This window comes from Wasmannia auropunctata, unplaced genomic scaffold, assembly GCF_000956235.1.
Source record: "Wasmannia auropunctata unplaced genomic scaffold, wasmannia.A_1.0 LD336101.1, whole genome shotgun sequence".
Taxonomy (NCBI): domain Eukaryota; kingdom Metazoa; phylum Arthropoda; class Insecta; order Hymenoptera; family Formicidae; genus Wasmannia; species Wasmannia auropunctata.
In genome coordinates, this window is record NW_012026789.1 from 4488661 (window position 1) to 4502750 (window position 14090).

Sequence of the window (14090 nt, forward strand, 5' to 3'; positions counted from 1 at the left end):
CACTGGTAGCAAGAAAAGCAGAAAGCAAAAACTATTAACTACCAACGCGAGTTCTGATTGGCTTTTGCTTTTCTGTTTCCGCTTTTCTGTCAAGGTGTGAATTCGCCCTAAGGGCTCCTGCACACTGGACGCGGAAATGCTTGCCGCGCGGCAAAATGCAACATAGCCAATGGATATGTCATCTTTCTTTAGGAGCTGTTTATTGGCTATTGCGTCGCATTTTGCCGCGCGGCAAGCATTTCCAGTGTGCGGAGCCCTAAGTGTATAAGTGCTTTTTGCATTTTGGACAGGATTCTAATTGGTTAACTAAATATTAGCTACTGCACATCTCTCTCAAATTGATTTACCTTTCTTTTTACATCATGGATGCGGGTTAGATTCATATTGTAAACTACAAATCCTTCATCAGCCATAGATTGATTGATCAACGATTCACAGATTCACATTCGTAAACCAAAGGTATTCCAATTTAAGCATTATTATGCATGATATATCATTTTATCCTTACTTGGCATTCACTGAACTTCAATTTAGCACAACTTCAATGTTGAAGTTTGAAGTCTGTGTCAAGCTTGGTTAGTTCCGAAACGCAATAGGTGTAAGCCTTAAGCTGTAAAAAATATACAAATTGCAATCAAATGTAAAGAGAATGGCTAGCTGCATTCCACAAAGCGCATCATGTGTATAGTCGGTTCTACATTAGTTGCAAGCCGATCGCAAGCTTGTTGCAACAACCAATCTGAAGCTTGCATTTTGGAATGCTTCGGATTGGCTGTTGCAACAAGCTTGCATCGGCTTGCAACTAATGTAGAACCGACTTAAGGGACAGAGAATAAAGTTGCGGGGGAAAAGCCACTCCGGGACGGTGCGACGACATAAATTCCGCCTAAATTTGATTGGCTGTTAGTTTGCGCAAGCGCAATGATATAAGTTCTCGTATCAGTGTCATAATCAAAGAGTTTGTATACAATCATAACAATAGTTAAAAATAATATCCAAATTATGAAAAATGGTACAGTGTTATGTGCCGCAATGTAAAAATCGATCAGACAGCCAAAATTGGAAGAAACAACCGAAAATTCCAAACGTTTCATTTCATAGGTAAGGTTAAATTACATATTAACTGAAAGTTACATAGGTTAAGTTAAAATTTGATATTAATTGATAGTTTAAAGAACTTTAATATCAGTCTATTTTTATAATAGTTCTTTAAATACTGTATTTTTGTTTTTAGTTTTCCAAAAAATGACACTACTCGCAATTTATGGATCGATATATTGGGTCTTGATCAAACATCTATTCCATCCAGTGCACGCATTTGTTCTGTTCATTTTAAAGAAGAATCTTTTGATAGAACAAATCCACGATTAATTCGACTGAGGCCAAATGCATTTCCATTTATAGAAGAAAAACATATTATAGAACAAAAACCTTTTGTTGCATGTTGTAAGTTAAACATTTGATATTTGATATTGTATGATATTTATATATATATATATATTGTACATATTTAGAGCATGTTTACTCTTTGGAAACTTTTACTTTTAGAAAACTGCATTACTTATATTATTATTGTTATTATATTTTTAGCACAACCTTCAATAAAAGCAGACAAAGCAACAATGATATTACCATCTACAGAAGATAAAGCAACAATGGTATCACCAAAGCGAATCTATGATTCACCAGAAAACTGTAGATTCAGACAACGAATTGAATATCTGAAAGTGGAACATGCAAAAAAAGTACGAAATTTGCAACAAAATTTACGTCGACGCAATGATCAAATAGCTACATTGAAAAACGCTTTAAATTTATTAAAAGAAAAACAATTATTAACTGAAACCCAAACATTTTAAATGTACATAATTACAATATTATTTCTTTATTTGGTAAAAAATTTCATTTTCGAAGTCAATCATTTTTTTTTAAAAAAATTCTATAGAAAAAGAACATAGATGTCAATACTTAATATTAAATATTTGAACACAAGTAAATCTTCAATTAAAAATCTAAAGAATTAAAAAAAAACTTTATTATTTAATTATATAAAAAAGTTTCGTTATTCACTGTTTATAAACAACGAATTGAAAAAGAATTTATTGCCAAAAATTTAATTTAAAATTTACTAAATAAATTAATATGAAATTAATAAAATTTTAGACAGAGTTTTGAGCACAATAAAAATTCTAGACGGATTTGACATTTCTTTTATCTATTTTTGCATTTTTACAATAAGTTTCAAAGTATTCGATACTATCGACAAATACAATACGAATGTATACTTCGAAAGAATGATGAATTATGCGACGTAATGGAGCAAATGAAATTCTCGCATTACATGGTTTAAGTACAATAAGTATATGCGCGCGTTGGCCGCTAAATTAATTAATAATTATGATAAAATGTTCCATATTATAATGTATAGTATGGATTATGTATTATAATGTATAATATTATATAATGTATAATGTTCCATATTATAATGTAACTTTTGTATTAATATGTATATTACTAATTATACTAGTTAATGTACTAATAATTAAAACAATTATGTACATACAACAATATTATATCCTTTATATCGAATGATGATTTTCATTATATAAAAATTAATATTAATATTACTATAAATATAAATGCAAAATATTAATATAAATATATATATGCATATAAATATATAAAAGGTATATTTTTTAATATATTGAAAATCATTATTTATATAAATACATTAACCCTTTGCAAACAAATACCAAGTTATTTTCAATTCGAATTAATATGTATGTATGAATTAATATATGGCTCGCGAAATCTGTCAATCATTTGAAGGTTAAGCGGTACTGAGCATGCGCATAACCATAGCCAATAAAAACTAGGAAGATTCTCCCCCCGCATTTCGGCTTCACTTCCCTCGCCAAAGTTAGGGCAAATTCACACCTTGACAGAAAAGCGGAATACAGAAAAGCAGAAGCAAATCAGAACTCGCGTTGATAGTTAATAGTTTTTGCTTTCTGCTTTTCTTGCTACCAGTGCGAGTTCTGATTGGCTTCTGCTTTTCTGTTTTCCGCTTTTCTGTCAAGGTGTGAATTCGCCCTTACGACTTTGTGTTCTGTCCCTTAGATTCCTATGTCCATGTATTCTTGTTGTTCACTAAATGTTAAACAAAGATAAAAGGTTAAATCATGCGCATGATACGCTTTGCGGAACGCAGCCAATAACTCCCGAAACACAATAAATGTAATAAGCCTTAAGCCGTAAAAAATGGACCAATTGCAATCGAATGTGAAGAGAATAATCTATTACAATTGGTTAATTTCTTACGGCTACTACATTTATTGTATTTCGGGACTTATTGTTTTCGTATTCGACTTTGATTGGTTAATTTTTACGGCTATTGTATATAGGCCTAAGGTCCGTTCTACAATGAGATTAGTAAGTCGTAAGTCGTAAGAAATTGCCCAATCTCACTCGAATATAAGAAGAATAATCGACTGTGATTGGTCAATTTCTTACGGCTTACGACTTACTACTCTCATTGTAGATGGACCTTTATACTGTGCTGTATCTCCTACTTGAAAACGCGTATATATCTTATTATCGCATAAATTATGATTTCAAATATGGTCGCGCCCTTGGTTACACGTTACACCACGAGAAGCATGATCGACGTATAGCTCCGTTGAATTCACTTTGATTTTCTCTCGTAATACACGATGGTGCAGAGTAGAATATTCGCGCGGAATCGAGCACTCGGCTACGTCAGCAATCATGTACCTCTCGTTACGAGGTACATCCTCAGAAGAAAGGAACATCTCGTCGTCACATGCGTAGGCAAGGCGTTTCACACTTACGGATGTAAACACTTCACTCTCCTGAGCGTCTCGGGTACGCACGCCGACGATATCACCTGCCTGGCGACGGACACGTTTCACGTGTACACGGCTAGTGCGAACAACATTTACGCGTGGCGTAGGGGAACCGAGTTAAAGCATACCTACAAGGGTCACGATTGTGCGGTCCACATTCTGTTGCCGTTCGGCGCGCACTTGCTCTCCGTCGACGAGAACAGCACCCTCAGGGTTTGGAACATCAAAGATGAAAATTTACTGCTAGAATTAAATTTTAGCAATAACGTCTTCAGGATAACTACGCTGTTGCATCCGAACACCTATATGAACAAGATTCTACTGGGCAGCGAACAGGGTCAGCTACAACTGTGGAACATCAAACTGACGAAGATGGTCTATACGTTCAAGGGGTGGCAGAGTAGCGTGACAGCATTGGAGCAAGCGCCCGCGATAGACGTGGCTGCTATAGGCTTGAACAACGGCCACATTATTCTGCATAATCTTAAGTACGACGAGACCCTCTTCGAGCTTGTGCAAGACTGGGGTCCAGTGATATCCATCAGCTTTCGTACGGACGGTCACCCTGTCATGGCGACGGGCAGTCAAGGCGGTCAGATAGTATTCTGGAATTTAGAGCAGCGGATGGTGGAGAGCCAGCTATGTAGTGCGCACGACGCCGCTGTCACAGGTCTGAGATACATACCAAACGAACCGTTATTAGTTTCGTCCTCGCCTGACAATTCTCTAAAGCTATGGATATTTGATATGGCCGACGGAGCGGGTAGACTCTTGAGGATCAGAGAAGGTCACGCCGAGTCTCCGACGATTGTTCGATTTTACGGAAACGACGGTAATTATCTGTTGACCGCAGGCGGCGATTCTTCCCTCCGGTTGTTTTCCACCGTCACGGAGATACTGAATAAAAGCCTAGGTAGAGCCTCGTTCAACAGGAAAGCCTCTAGAAAAAAGGGTCATTCGGTTGACGATCCGCTGTTAATGCCGCCAATAATTGAACTTGCGTCCGAGGTAACGCGGGAGAAGGAATGGTGTAACATAGCAGCCGCTCACTCCGGTTTGGGCGTGGTGACTACGTGGTCGTCTCACCTTCAGAAGATGGGCGACCTTAAGTTACTCCCTGAGAGATTTAAAAACAATTATAATGCTACCGTAACCAGCTTATGTTTAACAAGATGTGGAAACTTTGTCGTGATCGGTTACAACACGGGTCACGTTGATAGATTTAACATTCAATCGGGAATCCACAGAGCATCTTATGGAAACGAGAATGGCGCTCACGAGGGTCCTGTTAAGGGCGTCATGGTTGACGACTTAAATCAAACTCTTATTACAGCTGGGAAGGATGCAAAAATTAAGTTTTGGGATTTTAAACCTAGAAAAGGTATGTATACTTGCGCCATAAGAAATTATATTTTCTTCTAAATACATTGTATTTTAATCTGATTTTTATTTCTTAGGTATACTTACAGCAAGAACGATATTAACATTGGAAGAATCAATCGAATGGATACGTTGTCACAATGAGAGTTCGCTTGTGGCTATAGCCTTAGAAAATTTCGATATTATGTTAATGGATTTGGATACCAGAAAAATAGTTCGACATTTTCAAGGACACGAGGGACGTATAACTGATGCATGTTTTAATCCTGACTCTAGGTGGTTAATCACAGCATCTATGGACTGTACTATTCGGACTTGGGACATACCTTCGTCACATTTAATAGATATCTTTCAGGTAAGATTAATTTCAGAATCGTATAAATAAACAAATGTAAGAAGTAGATAGATTTGCAAAAATTGTGGATTAGGGATGAGGTGATACAATTTCAAACATACCTAGTACAAATCTGTACAATATAAGATTTGAATCTAATTTTTGAGATTCAAATTTGATAAATCATTTCATTGCATGCAATTTAATACCTTCTTAGATAAAAAAATGTTATTTTGTACAGAATTATAATATATTTGAAATTATCTTGTCCTATCATTTATTTTGTATTCCTTCATTCGCTTCTCTAAATATTTTTTAGATTTTTACTATTAAAAAAGAATATATTTTTAATTAATATTAGACAATATTAGATTAATAAATCTTTTGTACATTTGCAGGTTCCTGAAGCTTGTATATCTTTAAATTTCTCGCCGACGGCAGAATTTCTTGCAACCGCGCATGTACGTAACGTAGGAATCTTCTTATGGTCAAATCGTATGCTCTATTCGCATGTGTCGCTGAAGGCCATTAATAAAGACGATATGATACCCGAAGTGGAACTTCCTGGATCTTCCGTAGAAGCCGAGAAAGTAGATGAAGACGATGTCGTCGTCGCAGAGCCGGATTACGTATCTCCCGATCAGCTGGACAGTGATCTTATAACTATGTCCGCTGTGGCTCAATCTAGATGGCAGAATTTACTCGATATCGATATCATTAAAAGGAGAAACAAGCCGAAACAGGCGCCTAAAATTCCAGAGACTGCGCCATTTTTCTTGCCTACGATTCCGTCGTTGCAACTGCGTTTCGATTTTTCAGACGTTAAAACTGACGAAAACACCGAAACTGCCCGTGTTCATCCGACCTTACAAAATCTCACTTCGTTCAACAAGAGTCTGCAATCAGTTACCAACAATTTTTCGGACGTAATAGAGAAATTAAAGGCAATGGGTCCTAGCAATATCGATTTCGAAATTCAATCACTGTCTTTGGACGAGAGTTCCGCCGAATTGTCATTGCTGCAGTTTATGAAGATGCTTCATTGTATGATGGACCAACAGACGGATTTCGAATTGTCGCAAGCGTATTTGGCGGTGTTCTTAAAGTGGCACGGTACAGCAATCTCGGAGAACGATACGTTACGAAATTATCTACGGAAAGTCCAAAAGGCGCAAACGAGAAATTGGCTTACACTTCGAGAGAAATTATTTTATAATTTAAGTGTTGTACAAAGTTTTAAGAAAACTGTAATGTAAAATAGACAAATTATTTTTATATCACATGTAAATATTTAATAATTAAAAAGTCACTACAGAATAAATAAAAAGTGTTTTACATACTTTCAAGATTTACATATAATTAATCATTAAAAAAATTATTAACGATAGAAGATATAGTCTTCAAACTTAAAAAAATATCTGTTTACTACAAGTATCTTATAAATTAATATTCAAAAGTGTGCTTTATGAAAAATATATTTCTACTGTGTTGCATCTATATATTTTTATACATATAATTATATTAATAAACTTAAACGTTTGAAACATCTCATATTTTAATACAGATATTTTTAACCATCCTTTTTTAACACATTGTTTTATTTTTTCTTGTAAAGTACAACACTTATATGTTCAATGCATAAATGTAATCCTGCATAAAGTCAAGTAAGTTATTTTTCCTCTTTCAATTATATTTCGTACCGGCCAGAGACGCAGGGTCTTTTCGCTTCTTCATTGCCGCAACTCCTGTTCACATCTGACGCATCTTCATCTCATTTATGCATTGAACATATGCAATGAAAAAAAATTCTTCAATCCAATGAATCTAAAATGCAGTTTTCCAGCAGATACAAAATTTACATCACACATAAGTATACACTTTGTGATAATACCAATATTCACAAACTATTCCTTGTAATTAAGAAAACCCTGCAATTGTTCTATTATTGGAAGTTCAAGAGACAAGTCATTGATATATGGTTCAAAGTTTGTAACGATTCTATATAGACTACGTTTGACCGCACTTCGTAAAGACGTAAAAATCTCCCGAATCAATTTATCGTCTGCTTGCATTTTTCTCGCTAGAACAGCTGACTTCTGTAATTTGTCCAGAGCCTGCTTCACTGACAACAGAGTGTTGATGATGGTTGGCACATCTTTTTGTACAATACCATAGGAATCTTCGTTTAGCGAGAAGACAGCCAAAGATGAGATAGCTTCAGCTGCCCAAATCACCAGTTGTCCATTGTGTAAAGCATGACGGATTTTATTGTCATCTTGTTCGCCGAAGATGTAGTTGATAAGTGGCTTGGAAAACAAGAATGCTACAAACGCTTCTTTTTTTTGCTTAATAAACTTTTGAATGAATGTACCGCTGTAAGGAGCTTCTTTCACATCTGCTTCTGCTATTAACACTGGCGCTGCGTCTGGTACTAATTTCCGCATATGATATACATATTTGCTTTGCGGAACCGCTGGGACTCTCGCTGTCAATGTAGTGTAACAGAGCGCTTGATCTTGAGATTTTGACGATATCGCGTTGAGGTCCGACGAGAACTTCTTGAGAAGATTTGTACTCTTTTGCACCACGCAGTTCCAATTGTACGGATGACCGCCTGGCTGGCTGAGCGTAAACAAGAGACCTCTTCTCATTTTCTCTTTTTGCGCTAAGGTGACCAGGTCCAAGTAACCCAAGTGCTGCATTATCGGTACTTTGTCCATTGATAGTACGTCGATAAGAGTAATTTCTGAACTGTCAGGAGTGTACGCACCACTCAAGCCAAATTTAAATGGTGTCCATTCGGTCAGATATATATCGAACAACGTGTACGTGTTGCTGGTAATCAATATAAATACAAACTGATAAAGCCACAGTTGCAATATCAGTGACAGATTTAGTAATCTAGACACAGTGTCCAGAGGCTTGACTTCCATTTGCATGGGAATCAAAGGTAACAATGCTTCGCGGCAATACGACCCCATGAAATAATAAATGGCCATGTAATACAGAGTCGACCACATGGAGGAGATCATCAAGGTCGGAAGCATGGTGTAAATTCGTTGTCTCAGTTGAAAAAATTTGGATTGCGGTATGATGGGAAACTGGAAGTACTTCTCAGCAGAATGGCCGGTCTTGATCGGGAAGTACAGTCCGCTCCACAGACCGCTGAACAGCAGGAAGTAATATTCTTCCAGGCATGTTCCGTATACAATGCTGCAGTCGGCGGTCGAGGAGCTGTAGCTTCCCCTCCTCAACGACAAGTGCAACCAGACCAAAACGCCGCCGATAACAACGTAGAACGCTCGCAGAAATAAGTTTGGAATCCTGAGAGTCATGCACAACTTGGCGAATCTGCTCCTGTAGTACGGCGGAGGGTGCAGATAGCTCTTACTGTAGAAGTAACTCTGCAGAATGGTCACCATGGCGAGAACGATGAGGTAAGCCCACATCCACGGTGATATTACGGTGATCCAAGTTTCCTCGAGCCAGCGCGCGTAGTCCACGCTTAGATTCGCGAGTAGGACGCGGCAGCAGACGAGGAACAATTGCAACGTTACACTCGTGACGACGGCCAAGGTCATCCGCTGTATCAGCAGCTCCCTGCAGCTCTTCTTGTCCACCTCCATCGTCGCGCTCGGTCGAAGCCGGTTAATCCCTTCGCCGGTAGCCCTCGTGCGTTAGTTAACCTTCAAATCTCCACCATCCGCTTCGTTCAAGTTCCGCGCGACGAGCGTACCTCAAGCGTTTCCTCGCGGCGGGGGTAACGTCGGTCGTCACCGCTTCCGCGAGCTTCGTCGAGGATTATATCCTCGTTGCGGTCATTCGTTGCGGGCCAGCAAACAGAAAGATTTCAAATTATTTCAAATGTCGTAACCTAGCACAACTTTGCCCGCCATTTACCGTTTTTCAGATACCATAACCACGGAGGTAGGAAATACCGAGAGGGAGTGTAACGTAACTTTTTTCGACCAGTGAGATAGAGAATCAATTGGGAGGGGAAAAGCGCGCCATTTTGATTGATCGTACTCTTCTTTCTTCTTGAACTCCAGTCTACAAGTATTCACAGGTCACAGGGGTATTTCGTACGTCATGGGTGTAGATAACCTCAATTAGAGAATAACCTCTCATTGTCAATAGTCATTGGCATTGAGAGAGTTCCGACGATTTAACCCGTGATGTTGCGAGGTATTCGCTATAGAAATTTTTAAAATTTTCCGAGAACTGAAATATTGAAAAAAGTGAACAGGCGTCTGTAAGTAGAATAAACAGAAGACAAGAAAATCTCAGGTTTGACATCTATCTGAAGCATAATCCAATACATCTTTTATTAAAATAACAATAATCCTCAAAAGACTATTAATTTATATTCCAGATAGCAAATGCACATCCAACACTTATAGAATAAGATAATCTAATTGTAAGAGAGAGAGAGATGGCCGAAAATAACGCTATCCAGTCAAAGGACACGGAGAGCAGCGTGGATGTCAGTCGTTTCTTGAACAGCGCCCCGCCCACGATTTTCGACGAAATCATCGCATTTCAAAAGCCTGGTTTGTTCGACGTGCAGTCGCCCTCGGTGAGCCGATCCTCCGACTACGATCCCCTGTCCGATGGCGGGTCGACGAGCGCCTTCGACGCGGATTCCCTGCGCACATCCACGACCTCGTTGTTGGACGCCGCGGTCGATCGGGTCGAGCACAGCGCATTGAACGACGCTTACAGAGACGTGTGGATACCGTCGGAACATACGCGAAAGATACTACGTTCCATCGCGACCACGGCGACTGGCGCGAGTCACTTGGACCGCGAGAATCTCACTATGCCCGGCCTGGCTGTGCAGGGCGACATGCCTGACTTGATCAAGAATGCATCTATCCACTTCCTAGGCGAGGACGAGAACATCCACCGTAACGTGCTCACGGCGTCCGACGTGACGCAGGACGAGCGCGGTCTGAGGAATCTGATACAGGCCGGTTGCTATCGAGCAGCGGTCAATCTGTCCGGCAGACTGCTGGCTATCTACGCTCAGGGCTACGGCAAGATCAATCAGCCCAGCAAGCACACGCCCCATTCTCTGCAGCTCTGGTATACAAGACTGTCGCTGCTGGCCAAATTGCGGCAGATGGACGTGTTGGAGAACGAGTCGAAGCCGTTCGGAAATTTGGACAAGCCCGACATGTATTTCACCTTTTATCCGGAACTGTACGGCACCAGACCAGGCTCCATGGCGTCGTTTGCGTTCAGATTACTGCTGGCGGAAATTCCATCTTACTACGGAAAAGCGAAGCAAGCATTGGAGAGTTTGTACAAGCTATTGGCGACCGTCAATCAGATTGTATCCAATTTCCAAGCTGGTCTCAGTGGCGAGGGGACGCATGCAAAGATCAGCGAATCCGATCAGCAAGATGCCGTGAAACTGTGGACTGCCAGGAAATCTAGAGTCCTGGTATCCGTCGTCAATTGCGCTATCGGCATGAGAAATTACATTCTCGCGATAGAGATACTGGAGGATCTGTGCAAGTTGCCCGATTGGACCGTGGAGCAGTTGGGTATCTTAAGATCGGCCATAGGAAGGGTACATTTGTTTCTCGGCGACGTTACAGCGGCGGAGAAGTTCCTTGTTCGCGTTAACAAGGAGGAAAAGGCAACGAGCGTCAGGGAGCTGGTGGACAGCGGTTTAATGGCGGTCGCGCAGAACGCCTTCCAAGAGGCCTACAACTGCTTCCAATCCGCGTCGTCGATGGATCCGTCCAACGTAATGTTGATTAATAACATGGCAGTGTGTTTGCTGTACACCGGTCAGCTGAAAGCGGCTGTGTGGTTGTTCGAGAGCGTCGTCAATAGAAATCCGTTGAAGAGTCTGCAAGAGCCGATCTTATTGAACATGTGTACGTCGTACGAACTGCATACGACACACTGTAAGCAACCCAAGTTGCATCTATTGCGGCAGCTAAATAGATACAAGGGCGACGCGGCCGATATTCAATGTCTAAAACTAGCGATGTAATGAATTAGTCATGAATTTGTCATTGTTAACGTTAACACATTGCGATCCGAGCCCGTTATTCTTACAAATTATAATTGTTATTGTTATTGTTGTACTTTAATTTATGAATAAGTGTACAAAGACACTAAGATCAAAGGATTCAGCGCAGTTACTGTTTAAAAAGAAAAAAAACTTTATTATAGATTCTATTAGAATTAATGTTAAATTAATCCACTTTATTACAAAATTAGAAAAAAATTTAAGCTGGACTTAATTTTATTATTTTCAAGATTTAATTTTCTTATATTGAAAGTGGAACCACCGCTGCATTTTGACTAAAAAAAAATTACAAATTTTTTGCTACTGTTTTTAAATGCAACTACTCGAAACTGTGTACTTGGGATCGGGTCACAAAGCGTTAAGCCTCAGGGAAGATGTAAATGTGATATTAATAAGAATAAAAATATGTTTTGTTATTTACAAGCTCTGAACTTTTTTCGCTTTTTATTCTCACGTTATGTCAATATATAATAGGCCATTTATTACGTTATGTTCTACAAACGTATTTTGCCTCGTACCGTAATCGATTATAGAAAGTATATATATATACATATATATATATATGTGATTGCGCATCCCGAATTTCCCTCCCAGGGTCATCGATCGCACAAGAAACACAACAGCGGGGATCAAAGTAAAATAGCCTTTATTACATCGTGAAACGAGGACAATTTAACGAATGTTCAACAATTGCTATAGTTTTCTCTCCACCTCACACTCTCTCCCTCGCTCTATTTCTCTCCTTTCTTTTTTTTGCTCTCTCGCTCGCACGCGTCGCTAAACACGTGTGATTTGCGCGCACGTCTTTTCTCTTTCCCCGTTTTGTCAGTTTCCCCGCTTTTTTATTACGTTTTTTTTTTTAAATCGAAAGAATACGGGGGTCGCAGCGTTCTCCGAAAATATATATTATGCAATAATCCGATGTCTTTTTGCTCTTGCGTTTATATAGTATGCAGTTTCTTCTCGATCGTTCTTTCTGCGCATCCGGTTTCCATGCTTTCAGTTTCTCTCACTGTTTCCTCGTTTTCCCGTTTTCCTATCATTTTACTTTTCTTATCTTTATTCTTTAAACTGGCTAGTTTACTCTTTCGTGCTTTCTCTCTCTCTCTCTCTCTCTCTCTCTTTCTCTCACTCACTCACTCACTCTCTTTCTCTCTCTTATTATCGCGCGATTACATCGTAGCACATTATCATGTTAGATTATCGGATTCCGAAACTGCATTCTCTCTCGCTCTCTCTTTCTCCCTGCAGAATAAAGGCACGAACTGGCGGAAAAGTCGGCCTAACTGTATAATATTTTCATTTATTTATTATGGATGGAACTTCGTGTCACAATACAATTATTTTTCTTTATTTCCTCTCTTTCCCCACCGTCGTCCCATGCCTTACGGCGGTTTCGGCCCGTTTGAATTGTTAGTGCCGCGTAATAGTTAACGACGTAGTGAGCGCAGCGCAAGAATCTCCCCGCGTGTCGAAATATATATTATTAATTTATTTATATTAATTTAATTAATTAATTAATTTATATTAGTTAATTTGTGACTATATCTCGAATGCCCATTGCCGACGATCGAATTAGGACCGTCTTTTCATTAGATTAATACAAGTACTTTAGTCCCTTCTTATAAGGAACAATAAAGATATTAATTCGATCATGAAAAAGATGAAAGATTTCTCGCTTCAAATATCTCTCTTTCTTTCCTCCCGCCGGATTTTTTTAGATACACAATTAATATCGAGGACGAAAATATTCTTATTTGAATTTATAAGAAATAAAGAAATAAATTTAATATTTATTGAGCTGAAAATTTCAATTTAGTCTTATTAGAATATTGTTATATCGTATGCATGAATATCAGTAACTATGAATCGGCAAAGATTATTACTTTTATTCGAAAATAAGTTTTAATAACTTAAATTAATAAATTTTAATACTTAAATAAGTAAAATTTATTATTTTTTACAGAAATGCAGAATGATTTTTTTAAATTCACGTTAAGTGTTTCAGAAAAAATTATAGTGATAAATTAAAAAAAATAAAAGAAGCTTTTCACTTAAATATTGTTTCATTGAATTCTTGAATCAATTTTGCGTCGTTTGTTCTATTTTAAATTTAAAAATAAAGCACATAAATGTAAGTATAATAATTTGATTTATTACAAAAAATATAAAGCCAAAATATAAAGCTAAAATAATTACCCAAAATAATTTTTGAGAATATTTATATATACCCTACTAGTAATTATTTTTTATGTCGTTGCATATAATTGATTTTCATCTTATAACAGTGACATAAATTTAAATTCTCGCTATGTATGTAAATAATTCTAGTTGCATGCTTTGATAGTTTAATTTACAATTATCTCGATCTGTGAAAAAATATTCAAAGTTATGAGAGATCTTTAACATGTTTTAAATAAATTGATTTTTCAGATAAGTGGAAATTTATCTGGAAAATATTACG

General features: G+C 38.1%; 5 protein-coding genes across 5 annotated transcripts in view; 3 read left to right on the forward strand and 2 right to left on the reverse strand.

Annotated features, from left to right (window-relative positions):
- Nucleotides 1–413, reverse strand: part of LOC105461332 (bifunctional coenzyme A synthase) — a 3716-nt gene extending 3303 nt beyond the window's left edge. The window contains exon 1 of the mRNA XM_011707831.1: nucleotides 348–413. Coding sequence (XP_011706133.1) covers nucleotides 348–413 — 66 coding nt within the window. The remainder of the gene's footprint in view (nucleotides 1–347) is intronic.
- A 436-nt stretch (nucleotides 414–849) lies between these two features.
- Nucleotides 850–2161, forward strand: LOC105459900. The gene is made up of 3 exons (XM_011706256.1): nucleotides 850–1101; nucleotides 1235–1446; nucleotides 1591–2161. The coding sequence occupies exons 1-3, from the start codon at nucleotides 1010–1012 to the stop codon at nucleotides 1857–1859; spliced, it is 573 nt and encodes a 190-aa protein (XP_011704558.1). The 5' UTR covers nucleotides 850–1009; the 3' UTR covers nucleotides 1860–2161.
- A 1428-nt stretch (nucleotides 2162–3589) lies between these two features.
- On the forward strand, nucleotides 3590–6853 carry LOC105459907 (WD repeat-containing protein 36). The gene is made up of 3 exons (XM_011706270.1): nucleotides 3590–5247; nucleotides 5324–5601; nucleotides 5979–6853. The coding sequence occupies exons 1-3, from the start codon at nucleotides 3714–3716 to the stop codon at nucleotides 6834–6836; spliced, it is 2670 nt and encodes an 889-aa protein (XP_011704572.1). The 5' UTR covers nucleotides 3590–3713; the 3' UTR covers nucleotides 6837–6853.
- Nucleotides 6854–7100: 247 nt separating this feature from the next.
- LOC105459915 (nucleoporin NDC1) lies at nucleotides 7101–9539 on the reverse strand. The gene has a single exon (XM_011706280.1). The coding sequence runs from the start codon at nucleotides 9204–9206 to the stop codon at nucleotides 7485–7487; it is 1722 nt and encodes a 573-aa protein (XP_011704582.1). The 5' UTR covers nucleotides 9207–9539; the 3' UTR covers nucleotides 7101–7484.
- A 91-nt stretch (nucleotides 9540–9630) lies between these two features.
- LOC105459923 (trafficking protein particle complex subunit 12) lies at nucleotides 9631–12049 on the forward strand. Its single transcript, XM_011706292.1, has 2 exons — nucleotides 9631–9867; nucleotides 9953–12049. The coding sequence occupies exon 2, from the start codon at nucleotides 10013–10015 to the stop codon at nucleotides 11585–11587; it is 1575 nt and encodes a 524-aa protein (XP_011704594.1). The 5' UTR covers nucleotides 9631–9867; nucleotides 9953–10012; the 3' UTR covers nucleotides 11588–12049.
- Nucleotides 12050–14090: the final 2041 nt, after the last annotated feature.